Source organism: Camelus bactrianus, chromosome 30 (genome assembly GCF_048773025.1).
Source record: "Camelus bactrianus isolate YW-2024 breed Bactrian camel chromosome 30, ASM4877302v1, whole genome shotgun sequence".
Taxonomy (NCBI): Eukaryota; Metazoa; Chordata; class Mammalia; order Artiodactyla; family Camelidae; genus Camelus; species Camelus bactrianus.
In genome coordinates, this window is record NC_133568.1 from 11,347,236 (window position 1) to 11,363,144 (window position 15,909).

The 15,909-nt window shown below is 43.5% G+C and overlaps 1 protein-coding gene across 3 annotated transcripts in view; it reads right to left on the minus strand.

Moving 5' to 3' along the window:
• The window catches only part of MYO5B (myosin VB), a 294,119-nt gene that overhangs the window by 153,851 nt on the left and 124,359 nt on the right, over window positions 1-15,909 (minus strand). For all 3 annotated transcript variants that reach the window (XM_074355274.1, XM_074355275.1, XM_074355273.1), the window contains exons 3-4: window positions 4,384-4,555; window positions 570-714 (exon numbers count right to left, since the gene is read on the minus strand). In XM_074355274.1, coding sequence (XP_074211375.1) covers window positions 570-714; window positions 4,384-4,555 — 317 coding nt within the window. The remainder of the gene's footprint in view (window positions 1-569; window positions 715-4,383; window positions 4,556-15,909) is intronic.

Genomic DNA, 15,909 nt, shown 5'->3' on the forward strand with positions numbered 1-15,909 from the left:
GTACCTATCTTCCAGAGCTAGAAAAGAGCAAAATGAGATCTGCTTAAGTGCCTAAACAGAACTCTGCTTCCCGGCTAAAAACTCAAAACCACTATGAATGACTGCTAATTTGAAATTTCTATTTCTGCCCTAAATGCATGGCATCTCCAGGAGTTGTCGACGAGTCCTGGTTCCCTCAAAAGGGAGCCTTCAGTGAGATCTGTAAAATGAACAGTGATGCTGCAAAATGGATTCATTACACCTGGAAGGGAGGAGAGAGGGCCAAAAGAAAACCAAGGAAAGAGAAAATTAAGGAGAAAGAAAGGCATTTATCACACTGCTCGAAAATGAAAATGAAATAAGTCTAAGGAGCCACTGCTCTCCAGGCCTAGGTTCAAGTTCACAAGAGTAAGATGAAGACATGAGGAAATGTGCTAAGAAAAGAACCTGGGCTGGTTTTGTTTCCAAGACTCTTCCTCAATCCCAGAATCACCACTCCACCACTGAGCAGAAGCAGCCAAAGAAGGCAGCAATTCCCCCTTCTGCCCCCTGGCCACCCAAGAGGACTTCTGGGTGGAGGTTATTCTTACCTGGCCATCTGCTTGTAGGCTTCTTCCGCCACAGCAAAGATGTGGGGGTCCATATCCCCCATGTTTTGGCCGCTGTACGCATAGATGACATCTTGACCGTAGATTGGCAGCTGTTCATAAGGATTAATGGCAACAAGCACGATACCTGCAAACAGACGATGCAGTCAGATCTGACTGCACGACAGCCACCTGGCGTGAGCTTTAAAGGCCCCTAAGCAGCCCCTCTCTTTGACATACATCAAAACCAGAGAAGCAAAGAGTAACAGAATGAGTCTTCATCCATCACTCAACTAAATCAAGATTTATCTATGTGTTTATCAGGCCTTCTGCTGGGCCCTGATGGAGAAAAGGATGACAGGCCGGTTCTCCGAATACCCTAGAACATGGAATAAGCACATGTGTGCACAACACACACACAGATGCTCAACAAACTGAATTCATAAAACAGATATGTGCAAAGTGTTACAAGGTCAGAAAGAAGAGGCTGCTTAACCCTGCCAACAGGCAGGTTAGGCTTAAAAAGCCATCTCAGATCTAAAATCTATAAGGGGGGCTATTAATTTCTCATTTGTATGTGGGTTTTCCTAACTAAAACACAAACAACTTGTGGACAGGAGATATGATTTACATATCCTAATGTCAAATCGTGGCTCAGCCAATAATTAACTGTGACTTTGCCCATTTACTTAATCTCTGAGTGCCTTAGTTTCCTGGACTGCAAAAGGGGGACGATAATTGCATTTTCCTGGTTATCCTGAGGATAAAATGATTAATAGAGAGAGTGAGCATTTAGACCAGCATCTTGCACAGTAAGCACTGAGTGTCGGCTATTTATTCTCTCACATCACATATATCATGTATTAGCTTTCATTTCACTGTTTTTTCATCTTGTGCCCCAAAAGGACTGCACTGCAGTGATGGACTCAATAAATACATGTTGAATGAAGAATCAGCAAATCTTCTAACTTTTCAGATCCTTTATGAAAGGGCAAGGCAAATTGGTATTTGAGAATGTGAACAGAGAGAAAACACCAATTCAATATTCAAGACAAGACAGATTCATTTTTCTTTCACATAAAAGCACATTCTGAATCACGAGGGAACCACTGACAAGGGTATAAACAGTGCGGGCTTTTTCAGTCATTTGGAGAAGAGTAGGCAGGAATGGAAATGGTCACGGCCAAGATGGAAGAGCTCCTATGTCATACCCCCTCCGGGTGTTTGAATAGAGGCACAGTTAAAAGAATGACAAGACAAATCATAGACGGGGAGAAATATTTGTAAAAAAACATATGTGACAAAGGACTCTTACCCAAAATATACAAAGAACACTTAAAACCCAACAATAAGGAAATGAACCACCTTATTAAAAATGGGCAAAAGACCTAGACACCTCACCAAAGAAGATACACAGACGGCAAAAAAGTGGATAAAGATGCTCCACATCATGGCATTAGGGAAATGCAAATTAAAGCACCAATGAGATACCACTACACACCTATTAGTGTGGCCAAAATCCCGAACACTGACAACACCAAATGCTGGCAAGGATGTGGAACAAAGGGAACTCTTGCTCATCACTGGTGGGGATGCAAAATGGCACATCCACTTTCGAAATTTCTTTACAAAACTAAACATACTCTCACCATATGATCCAATAATCACACTCCTTGGTATTTATCCAAAGGACCTGAAAACACATCCACACGAAAACCTGCTCATGGATGTTTATAACAGCTATAGTCATAACTGCCAAAACTCAGAAGCAACAAGATGTTACACAACAGGTGAACGGACAAACAAAATGTGGTACTCTAACGGTGGAATATTACTGTTAGAAAGAAATGATTTATCAAGACATGAAAAGACACGGAGGAAACTCAAATATGTTTTACCAAGTAGAAGAAACCAATGTGAAAAGGCTACACACTGTGTCTCCAACTATATGAATTCTGTAAAGTCAAAATTATGGAGAAAGTATAGAAGATCAGTGGTTTCCCAGGGTCAGAGGGATGAATAGGCAGAACATCAATGACTTTTAGGGCACTGAAACTACCATGGTATCATTATACATTTGTCCAAACCTACAGAACACACAACACCAAGAGTGAACCCTTATGTAAACTATGGACTTTGGGTGGCAATGATGTGTCACTGTGGGTTCAACAATTTTAACAACATGGCACTTCTGAGTACAATGTTGACAGTGGGGGAGGCTGTTGCATGTGTCGGGGAAGGGGGTACATGGCAAATCTTTGTACCTTCCACTTAATTTTGCTCTCAATCTAAAATTGATGTAAAATGTAAAGTCTATTTAAAAGGGGGAAAAATATGGAAGAGAGGCAGACAGACGCACAGACAGAAAGAGCAACCTGGAATGTAATAAACCAAACATTCCAGGTAAAGAGGAAAAGGCAAGGAGAAGAAAAAGACATACAAGTCCTCTTCAGAGGAAAGTTTGCCTGAAAAGACAACCTGGCCTGAAAAACAAGGCCCAGAGCTCTGATAAACTCCACTTAATAAGGCAAATGACGGAGACTTCTCTTAAAAACAGCCTCTCATGTTCTAATGGTTGCTGAGTTGTATTAAACTCTAATTCATGCAGCATTCCATTCAAATTTTGATATTATACTCTGAGGCCACACATTTTCCCAAAATGTCTCAGCCTCCTCCAGAGCAGGTAAGACTGCTTCTTAGAACTCTCAGCTACATCACCAGTCACTCTGAACAGCTGAAGATGGAAGAGCCAAGGTGCAGCTGGATAAATATATACAGACACCAGGATCTCTCTTAGAAGGTACACCTTTAAAAAGTGAAGCTGATGGGCATTTATCCCTTCCTCCTAGAAAGGAAGATTTTAAAAAATAGTTTTGGAAAAAAGAACACCTATTGAGGGCTCTGATAATTAATGATTTCTTTCAAATAAAACTCCCACTAGCAGTTGGGAGAAAGGAGCTTTGGGAAACTCTCAAACACTGAAATCAACATGCTATTCACAGCTCCTGTGTTCTGGCAGAAAAGCACACCCTAACTCAGTAGCCAATTCCAGACCAACGTGAGAGATCACAGGGAAAAGATCCCTGACCCCCTGAGGGCTTACCTATGATCACTGCCAAGACTAAGGTGCTGAGGTACAACCAGACAACCTCCCACAAAGAAGCCCTCAGCTCACTCCACAACCAGACCCAAAAAACCTCTGCCCCCTCAAACAGCAGTTTATAGGGTTCTTGTTTTCATCATACCACTTAGCAATACTCTAAAAAAAGAGAAGCCAAAATGTGGGGTGGGGGAAACAGAAGTTTCAAGAAAAATAAGAGAGAATTTTAGGACTTTTGTTTAAAGCTTGTGTCATGGCTTCTGATCATGAATTCAACAAATACTCATCACATTTGTACCTGGGCAAGTAGGAGGGTCAGAGAGTAAAGCAGCCCTTTCTCAAGCAGAAAACAAAAACAAGCCAGGTACACGCCTGCAGCAGTGTGCTCGGTGGTGAGAGCAGATGCCTGAGTGAGGGCGCGGGGGTGGAGTTTTGCTCCCCTACTGACTCCAGGACTGTGCCTGAGCCAGTCAAGCCGCATGGTGTGGCCCATTTCTTCCCTGGCTGAGCTGTGATTAACAACAGCCCTCCCTCAGAGATGTAGGGCAGCCTAATTAAGACACACTCACTGACTGCCAACCTTTCTAGGGTCTCAGAAGGGAGGTACTTACAAATGAGAGTGAAAGTAGGAGTCTTAATCGTTGGAGCTGAACACGTCAAGCCTAAAACCTGTAAGCAATTTCAAACACACACAACCAACAGCTGCCCCCCACTTACCACAGTAAGTGTAGATATGGTTGGACTCCAGGAAACGGACCTTTAAATTGTGCAGAACTGCAGGCTCGTGTAGATAGCTAAGGGCAGTTAGGTCATTTTCTCCCACCAGGATATCCGGATTCCGCAGGAAGGGCAGCTGGTTGCTTTGGACATCAATGGGGTATTCCTGAACCTAAGGCAAGGCAAGAGACAGACATGAGAAGGCAGAGTTATGACGCGCTTAGCCTGTATTCAACGTCCTGTCTTGTTGGCGAGGATCACTACCCTACCATGATCGTAAGTGAAGACAAATAACACGTTTTAAAGAAAGGCAAACTGAACAAGATAGCTGTGTTGCCATAAGAGACCAGCCCAGGTGGAAAATGTGCTGATAACTGAATCCCAGTGTATCAGGGTGGAAGACTGAATGCTATGAGAAATTCAGGAAGCACAGCTAGATTTAACAAAGTGTTCTTCTGCTTCTCAAGGTGTAAATACTACTGAGTTCAATTGTAGTTGCAACAGGAGTACTGTTCTCGCCTCCAACCAGTAAAGCTTCTTCGGTTTGCCCGCATTTAATGCTGGTGTTTCTTTACTCTCTCTTCCACCAACCAATGCACTCAGCACTCAAAAAAAAAGGTCTTGCAACTAACAGACTGCACTCCGTAAGTTCCATTCAAGTTGTACACATATTCTCCCACAACCTAACTGCAAGCTACTTTCAGACAGTAATTTTACTTTGACCCAAAATATAACAGGAGCCTGAGGTATATACGTGTGTGTGTGTGTGTGTGTGCGTGCGTGTGTGTAGTTAGGGAGTATGATCACACATCTAAAGGCCAAATCTCAAGCGCAAGATGTTATCCTTGTATTCTTGGCACAACACTTAGACGACATAAATACTCAATATATGCTTACTGACAGGATATATAACTGACTACGTGTGCTCACACATACACATGTACACATGTAAAATTAAAAGATGTAGTTAATTGAAAGACAGTGGTTTTTTTAAACATTTAAACAGGAAGAACTTGACTGCTGCTTACCAAGGCTTAGCTCAGTGTTAAGTTTGTTATGATATTCTTAAGAACCATCTAAGAGTTTGTAAAAACAGGTTCCCCAAAACAACTTAAATCCAGGGGCTCTTGGATAGAGCCCAGAAATATCAATTTTTAAAAATTCTCAAGTAGTTCTAATACAGGTGGCCTATATTTTAAGAATCACTATTCTGCACAAGGTTTTCAAGAAATTCAATGGACAGCTTGAATTTACTGGGATAACAGTTAATTTTTAAGAGAATTTAAGTTTCAGGGCCTTCTCCTGTCCTACTTTTAGAGGGACTTGTACTACCAGGTATGAAGATACGTTACTAAAGCCAGCACTTAAAGTACTATAGTAACGATGTTAAAACAGGCGGAGAAATGAAACAATCGCAGATCCAGAAATAAACGCAAGCACATATGGATCATTTGTTCACGATAACGGTAAAATAGCAAACAAATTGTTAAAAAGCATTTTTTTTCAAATAACAGCAGTAGGCAAACTTGCAGCCATTTGGAAAAAAACAAAACAAAACACCTGAGCCAGTGTTCTATCCTCATTCCCTCATATCAAAATAAATTTTAGATGGAAAGAAGTGTAAAAACTAAAACTGAAAAGAAAAATAAAACCAGTAAGGAAAAGTGGGCACATCTTCGTAAAAGCTTTGGAAGGTAATACTTTTAAAGGGTGATGTAAAAGCCAGAACAATGTAGGAAATGTTCACTAATTTGACTACAATAGAAAACTTTAAAACCATCATAAAACACACCATATGCAGAGTAAACTGAGAAGGGGACGGAGATTCTGCATCATATAGCAGAATTAATATTCTTAATATCCAAAGAGTTTTAAGAAATCAAAAAGAAAACCAATACTCCAATAGAAAATTGTGCACAGAATACAAGTCACAAAATAAGAACTACAAATGGACAATATATGATAAATTGTTCAACGTCACCGTTAACCAAAGAGATGCAAATGAAAGATTGTGAGCATGATTATCCATCAGCTAAGCAGAGGTATAAAAACCAACGATGCAGGAAGGGAGTGGGCAAAAGGGTTCAGACTGATTTATCTGTTCTGGAGGACAGCTGGCAACACCTAGTCAGAATTTTTCATAAATATATTCTTCCTTGGCCCCAGGAGACAATCTCATAAATGAGCAAAGATATTGACTCCCCAAAGCTATAAATATGAAAGTAAAACACAACACAGACCTGTATTTATGGGCAGGCAGCTACCCACAGCACTCTGCTGAATCTAACAAAAGGAATGTTACAGAATGAAATTTAAAATAGGGTTCCATTTATTTAAAACTATATATTAAAATCTGTCTGGAATAACATCCCCACAAAATATCAGTGGCTACCTGTGTCAGTCAGGTTTTCTTTGTACAGTTCCCTGCTGTTGGGTTTTTTAAAATATTTATCAAGGTTCTTTTCTTTCTGAGGAAAGCTCTTTCATTCTTAAACTTACTCCATACAGGAGACTAGCAAACAAATGACTATCATGAGGATGCAGATAAAATTCCCCAAAGGTGGGAAACAAGGGGAAACGGAGACTGTGGAGAGTTGATTTTTGTTTCATTAAATACTAGGGGTGATCCCCCGACCCCTTCATCTCTGGCAGCGCTGGGGGCATCACTCTAACCAGAGCTCCCTCCTGAGCCATTCTGAAGACTTCCCCATGAGCTGTCCCTTTGCCCCAGCAGAAGCACGTCTGCTCTGCACCTCCTACTCCCACATGGCTCTGCACCCCACCTCGGGGAACAGCACAGCGACGGACAATTGCACAGACACAGAGCTCCCCCGGCCAACCCCTCGTTTTTCAGATTAGGAAGCTGCGACCTGAGCCCAGGCTCTTCAAACTCTGAGGCAGAAATGACGGCATTCCATCTTTTCTTAGATGAATCTCCCCTCAAAAGACCCCCCAACCCTAAGCGTGTTGGAGGAAACACATATGCAATTTTGTGAAAACATAGTCCAAAAGCCAATGGTACTGGTTACAGTAAAACTGAGGAGTAAAATTGCCCAGAGCAGCAGAGAAGAGGCAGGTGCCACAGGCGCAGTGGTTGGAGCTGCTGATTTCTCAGTGTGGGTACGCCCAGAGGGGATGAGGGAATGAGAGCCATGAGAACGCGTTTTTTTTTTCTTCTTTAACAGATTCTAACACCACTGCTAGTGTCGAACATTTACAGCTAACATGGTTTTATTTGAAATCTAAGGGTTTATGACATGATCAGGGACCATGAACTTCTAGCACAAAACACTTCACTGTATGGTAACTGGGCCTTTGGAGGTGAAGAGGAGGCTGAATGTTATCACCCCTCACAAAACTAGTCATCCTTCTGGAGTGGACCTCGGCCTCCTCTCTGAGACCAGGGCTGGGAGTCAGGAACAGGTCCCCATCTAGCAAATGGGACTAGACAACACTTGAAAATACAGAGGCAGACATGGTGTAGAGGACTGGTCTAAACCTGCACTCACCAATAGGGGAGCACAGTGGTTATTTCAATTGAATTCATTCAAGTTAAATATAATTAAAGCTTTCGTTTATCACACCAGCCACATTTCAGGGGCCCACCAGCCACGTGAGGTGAGTGACTGCCACACTGGAGACAATACAGACAGAGAACATTCCATTGTGGCAAAATGTTCTGCTGGAGAGCATTGGTTCGGATGGCTCTAGACTCGGGGGATCTCTGATTCTACAATGCTTAGTAGGTGCTCCAAAAATATTAGTTGAATAGAATGTCTGATCTTTCCATGACCTCTCCCACACCTCAATTCATGTCCACATTACACGGTACCACAGCAAGAGAACATAATCATAGAAACATCTTCAAATGACCAATCCCAACAAAAGATTTGGAGCTACTAATAAGCATATATGGTAGAGTAGAGGAAAGAAGTTTTCTTTATCTACCCATAGAACCAGAAGATCTAGAGAAAAGATAAGCTAGTAAAAAAAGTGTTAGCAGCAGGCAAGGGATCGACATTGACCCTGAGTCACCACATAGATCATACGCTGACAGAAATGGAGCCCAGCGAGGAGTTAAGCCTGATATTCAAGCCCTGGCCATCAACTAAAGCAGTGGCTCTCAGCCCTCCCTGCACCTCGGAATGCCATGGGGGCCTTCAGAAAGGTACTATGCTGTGTCCCATCCCCCACAGCTCATTTAAGTAGTTGGACTGTGCTGGGGCTTTGCAATTTTTTTTTAAGCTCCTCAAGGGCTTCTGACATGCAGTCACTGAACTCAACTGCTATGAGGCCGTGAATCCATCACTTCACTTCTGTAGACAGCAGTTTCCCTAGTGGTAGGATGAGAGGACTGGTCCCAACAAGCTGTAAGGGCCCTTCCAACCGTAACGGCCTACAGTATTTAACTTAGGTCAGTGGATGCAGAGGTGGTGTCTTCTGTATTCTCTTTGTGAGGTATCCTGCAGAGAAAATAGGAGACCTCAAAGCTTGAATCCACTCACACTTACTATAAGTGTGTGGCTCCAGATTCACTTAACAAATATTAAAAGGCCGTTTTATATTATGCTCTAAGCAAATACAAAAAAACATTCACTTAATGAATGTTCTGCTGTGTCTTACTCTGTAATAGTTCTGTGCTTAAGTCTTGTATCTCCATCTTCTCCCATTTCCAAAAAGATCATGCTTCTTAAAAAAACCTTCTTACTCTTCCCCTCGTAACACTCAGCACAGGCCCAAGAATAGGCAGGCAAATATTTGAAAAATAAAATGCTCTGTAATTCATGTAAACTTCATAGTTAGGAAGGGTCAGTTAGGTTATAAAGAAATAAGAAATTAACCCTGAAATCTCAGTGGCTTAATACCACAAAGGTTTCTCTCTCTCTCACGCTGGGTGCCAAGGCTGGTTGGAATGGAAGCCCTGTTTCAGCGGGTCACTCAGACATGGCACATGGCCTCCACCGTCACCAGGCAGAGGGAGAGAAGAGCGTGGAAACTCCCATGGGCTCTTCCACGTTTCTGCCTGGAAGTGGGAGACAGGAGTTCTACCTGGAGCTCTCTGTCAGAAGTAATTACGGGGTCCCACCTAACTGGCAAGGGGGCTGAAGACCACAGAGGAACACCTGGATGTCACCTCTGCCATGGTGAGTGGTCCTGCTTTAGGAAGTCAGCAAGAAACTCAGAGGTCGCTGCCCACCCAAGAGGGTTTCAAAAGTGTGGAGTTGAGGAATGAAGAGAGAAGGAGCAATGGGGTAAAGTTGAACACCTTATCATGTTTCTAATAGACTAAAGATTCTTGGCCTTGAACTTTTCATATTCGAAACCCTATATTTGTGTATGTATCGCATTCATTATAAGTTAGACTAGAGGAGGGAGCATATAGCTCAGAGGTAGAGTAAATGCTTAGCATGCACAAGGCCCTGGGTTCAATCCCCATTACCTCCATTTAAAAAATAAATTAAATAAATGAACCTCGTTGCCTCCCCTAGCGAAAAAAAAAAAGTTAAAAAAAAAAGTTGGCCTGAAAGCCCCACTGAGGTACAGATGTACCATTTTCACTGCTGTATAACTAGACCCTGACATATAATAATTGCTCAATAATAATTGTTTTTAATGAATGAATAATAAATGAATGAATGCAAGCATTTAAAGTAAGGAAAAAACCATATATGAAAACAGACAATTAAGAAGTTTGAATTATAAACAACATTACAGCGACATAAACGTATGAAGTCAGACTAGGAATAGACTTACCATATGACCCAGTAATCCCACTCCTGGGCATATATCCAGAAGAAACCCCACTTCAAAAAGACACCTGCACCCCAGTGTTCACAGCAGCACTATTTACAACAGCCAAGACATGGAAACAGCCTAAATGTCCATCAACAGATGACTGGATAAAGAAGATGTCGTATATTTATACAATGGAATACTACTCAGCCATAAAAACCGACAACATAACGCCATTTGCAGCAACATAGATGTCCCTGGAGAATGTCATTCTAAGTGAAGTAAGTCAGAAAGAGAAAGAAAAATATCATATGAGATCGCTTATATGTGGAATCTAAAAAAACAGAAAAGAAAAGAAAAAGACAAATGAACATAAATACAAAACAGAAACAGACTCATAGACATAGAATACAAACTTGTGGTTGCCAGGGGGGAGGGAGCTGGGAAGGGACAGACTGGGAGTTCAAAATTTGTAGATACTGACAGGCATATGTAGAGTAGATAAACCAAGATGATACTGCATAGCACAGAGAAATATATACAAGATCTTGTGGTAGCTCACGGTGAAAAAGAATGCGACAATGAATATATGTATGTTCATGTATAACTGAAAAATTGTGCTCTACACTGGACATTGACACAGCATTGTAAACTGACTATAACTCCATAAAGTAAAATAAAAAATACGAAGTTGGATACAATCTTTTGGCTTCAGTGTACTTTAGGGAACACAGCTTACACACTGTTAGAATCATGGAGCTATGAAAGTTTAGCTTTCAACATGGTGCCTTTCAGCAATGCACAGTTAAGGCCCATTTCCTCTACGAGCTTGAACCAGGGTTTCCCGACTTTAGCACTGTTTTCGTTTAGGACTGATGCTTGTTTCTTTGCGGGGAGGTCCCTTTAGCACCATCCCTCCCTCTACCCACTAAATGCCAAAGGCAAACCTCCCTCCTCAGTCACGACAACAAAAATGTATCCAGACTTTGTCCCTTCGGGGCAAAATCACTGCTACACCAGTCCCTAAGCAGAAGCAGCCAGGCCAAAATATCCCAACCAATGGAAAAGATCATGAATACAGAAGGGGCAGAGGTTGATGATAATAACTAAGTAGACAGAGACCCTTCTGGAGATGTTAATGTATTTAATGCCACTGAACAGTGCACTTAAAAATCGTGAAGACAGTAAACTCTTATGCATTTTACAGTAAAAAAATATTAATTAAAAAAATAAACCCCACTGTAGACAAGATAACTAACTATTGGTAACAATATTACCAACAGATATTTATATGCCATGTATTATTTCACAACTTTAAGGACACATTTTTTGCCTACATACAATACAAATATTGTCTTTTTGATATTCTTGCCATCTAATCAGCAAAATGTAATATTGTCTCAATCAAGGATTACTGAGCAATTGAGAATAAAGATAAAGATTTTAAAAAGCATTAGATGACCCATAATCCAATATTAAAATAAGAAAGAATAAAAATGACTAATAAAACAAAAAGAAAAAAGAAACAGTCAAAATCATGTTCAGTAAGAGGCTTTCCTGGTACCAGAGGAGTGTTACTCAATACTCTTAGCTGTGTGGTTTTGCCAGATGTGGCACAGCTGGCACTTCATCTGCACAGGGCTCGCACGAGCTCTGCAGGCACCCTCCAGGCGTGTGGCCTGAGGGCACCAACGTGTAAGGACGACAGCCCTAGCTCTCCTGTGAGGCTGCCGCTTCTGGACCTGAAGAACCACTTTTGCTATTCTCCTCACTATAATACACTGATACGTTCGGTACCATCTTTAGACCTGGGCAAGAGGGGCCCCTTCCCTGGACCCTGCATCTCAAAGGGCTCCAGCATCACAAATGCAAAATACAAGCTTATTAAAGAACACATGGTACCTCTGTCACTTGGGATCAGCGTTCAGCACTGACACAATGCGATCTGTAACCCTCAGTATACAATCTTGTGACGAATGCCTTCAGGCCCCAGGGTAATGCTTCTGCACACTTCTTGCCCTGTGCCCCTGAAATAAGACACAATGTGTCCAGGCACCTTGAAGGTTCATAACATTGCCAACATCAATGGCTGCTTTGGAGAGTGGGGAGGAACTGGGTAGCAAAGACATTTAGATAAAAGAAAAGACAAATTAGCTTGTTAATCCTTCCTTCTAGATAGCACAAATCCAACAGGAATTCTCATACGGTGAAACACCATTTCCCAGTAGGGCCAAACGTCCAGTTTCTCACTTCCCCACATGTTCTAACTGTGGTTCCAGAGGCCCTCACAATTTAGTACAGTGTTTGCAACCACTGCAGACATGACACAGGAGGACACTCTGCAATACTGAAGGAGTCACATCACTTTAAATGTGTTCACATGTCAGTACAGCCATGACATGCCCAAAGCAAGACAGCAGATCTTTACATGAGCAACTAGATGGAGACTGAACAGTTATAAATCTCCCAGTTTTAATACACAAATCCTTTATTTTTCAAGAATTAGAAATGTCAGATTTACCTAAATAATTCTTCTAAAATATCCTTCTAGTATTTAAATGGATGTAGGCTTCCACCCACACTCTTGCCCTGGCTGCGCAAATGTGAGCGGGCTTGGCTTGGATACGCAGAGGCACAGGGAGAGCACACTGATCCCCATCATCCTCTCACTCACCAACACTGTCAGGGTCTTATACAAAGGGAGGATGCACCATTAGGCGGCTACCAGACACTGGATACAAAATTTAAATGCAAACCCATCCGAACGGGGAGAGTGTTCTCTGCCAGCAGAGGGCAGGAGCTGAGCAGTTCATAAGGGAGGCGGGGGCAGGAGAGGGGTCGGACAGGCAGAGGGCCACACCACTCGCCACAAGAGGAATGAGGAAGCTGTACTGTCACCAAGGTTTGCATACACTGAGATGCTTGATCCGGTTTACACAGAGTACTGTGTTAAGGGTTGGCACATCTAGATATCCTGCACCCTTCACAACTGTGGAGAAAAAAGAGAACACATGATCCTTCACCCCCTCCCCAAAAGTTTCCCATCTTCTCCTTGGCTTAAATAGAAAACATCTTACACCGTGTGCTAAGTGAAACAAGCCAGACACAAAAGGACAAATAATTTATGATTCTACTTCTGTGAGGTACCTAGAATAATTCAACCCAAAGACAGAAAGGAGAATAGAGATTACCGGGGGCTTCAGGGGAAGAGGGAAGTGGGAGTTGGTATTTAATGGATACAGAGTTTTGGTTTTGCAAGATGAAAAGAGGTCTGGAGATGGATGGTGGTGATGGTTGCCCAATAATGTGTGAATATTTTATGCCACTGAACTGTGCACTCAAAAATGATTAACCCAGTAAATTTTATGTTTTGTATATTTTACCAAAATAAAAATAAAGATGCAAGGAACAGGGAAAACATCTTAGAGGAACCCTGGGGAGCTTGACCATCTTGAACAGAGCACAGCACACATAGTATTTACTGCTAAGGTAGAAGCTGGGGTCAAGAACAGTATTATTTTAGGAGAGAACTAGTTTATTTTCATCCTTTGCTGATGCAGTTAAACCCACACTACTGGACTTCACAGAGAGGGGTAGAGGGTGGGGGAAAGAGACCCTGGGTGGATTTTTCGGCCAGCCTAGATCAAGGATGGTTTCAGTACAGAGAAGGCTCTTCAAATATTCACAGTCCAGCCATCTAACTTCCATTCTCCTGCCTCTGGTCCACAGCTCAGCTGAGTTGGTCCAAATGACAGCTCGGAGCCAGCAGTGGATGAACCACAGCCCATGAGCCACCTGGCCAGAGTCTGATCCTCAGAGCCCATTGTTTCTGGAGAGTTGCTAATCTGCAGCCCCGGGCAACTCTTCCGATTAAGCGCTGATGGCTGATTAAGCGCTGATGGCCGTGTAGCAGGGCAGGGAGGGAGGAGAGGATCCCGGGCAGCTGCCAGGATTAGTCACGCAGGGCAGAATTCACTTCAGCTGGGAAGGCGAGCATCTGCTCTGTTTTAGCAACACAGCAGATCATTCCTCACGAACTTCGTATAACTCCTTAAAAACACCCACCCACTTACAAGATCGACTGAAATGAAATCTGCTGGAGTGGAAGATATACCATTCAAGCGGGAGAACTAATTTTATACTGTTTGGGGTGTAGGGTGGGAAGTTATTCAACATGATTCCATCAGTTGGGAATTATGTTTCTCACCTCAAAACCAAGAGAAGGCTGGCAAAGTCTACCTGCCATGACGGGGAAGGTGAGCGAGCACACCTGCGTGTCAGCATCTTCTGACAAGCTAACCCACTCACTGCCCTAGTTTGACCAAGTGATGTGCTCGAAGGAAGACATTCAATCTCCCTGCTAATCAGTGAGTTAATCACCACCCACAGTAGGTACCATGAGAGCAGAGCCTAAGACAAGGGCCACTTCTCAAGCAGGTCATTACTACCTAGAGAAACAAGACCAAAGCGCTTGGAAGAAGAAAAAGCAGTAAGACAGTAAATGACCAAAGGCTAAGTGACGTGGGACAGACTTTCAGCGCTACTGCAGCTCAGAGGGAGGCAGCAGTCACTCCAGCCCCAGCCTTCCCTCTACGGCACACCTGTTCCGCAGCCCTCAAACCTGACCCATCCCAAAGCCAATTCCTGATTTCTTTTGGCCATTTGGTTCAAACCCTTTTTCTTTCCTACTGTAAACCCTGCACGCGCGGCCACTGCCTGCACCCTCAGCCTCAGAGCCCACCTGTCCCCGTCTCCAGGGGCTTCCAGGTGCAGTGGCTTCCTTTCCCTCCACACACCCAAAGAGACACACTGAGGCCTCAGGGCCTGATGCACTTAATTCCTGCCTGGGACGCCCCCCTCAGCCCACTGCAGCCTGAGTCTTCGAAGGCTCCCTCCTTTCCATAGCTCCCCTCCCCTGGCACCCTCAACCGGCAGGTTCCCTCAGACCTTCCTCCTGCACCTCGTCCACATGCTTCTGAACCCACTGCAGCTCATCTGGGGTCCTTCCTGTACTTCTGCGTTCACGTTCACTGCTCCCTCCAGCACTAAGCAACCCCAAACTGTTCACCCATAAACCCCCATGACCAGCAGAGGGCAAGCCTTTCAATATTTGTAAAATGCACATATCACAGGGAGGGATGGTCCTAAAAGGCTCATGAAAAGAAAAACTGAAACAGACCTCCAGGAGGAATAGGATTTCATGGTGACTACCTGGTCTCCCTTGCCAGCAAAACCACCTCAAAGTCAACTAATGAAAAGGACTCTCACTGCAGCAACTGACACATACTGAGTGCTTATGTGCCGGGCAGGACTCTGAGTCCATGTCACATAGCAACTCATTTTATTCTCAGACACCCCCTAGACAAACTATCACCCTCATGTCAGAGACAAAGCAACCGGCACAGAAAAACTGCTAACCTGCTCAAGGGCACAAAGCTAGTAAGGGTCAAGCCAGAATCCCAACCCAGGCAGGCTGGGTCCAGAGCTGGTGCTCCAACCACTCTACCAGGCGCTGCCTCCCATAGTCAGCAGCTCCCCCTCATCCCCCACTGATGCCCCAGCCCCACGGAGGGAACCCTCTTGTGACCTCCCCTCCCCTGCGAGGAGTCCTGCCTCAGTCACAGGTGATCCCTCAGCTGCTGACACGAACCGGCGCTGTTTGTAATGTACCACCCCTACCGCAGCCTCACGGTTTAGCGCGTTCACCTACAGTATCATCAAGAGTAACAAAAACTATGGCAGGGGCTCAGGGCCAAGGCGTAGGAAGCACTCCGGCCACAATGCAGCGTCCGT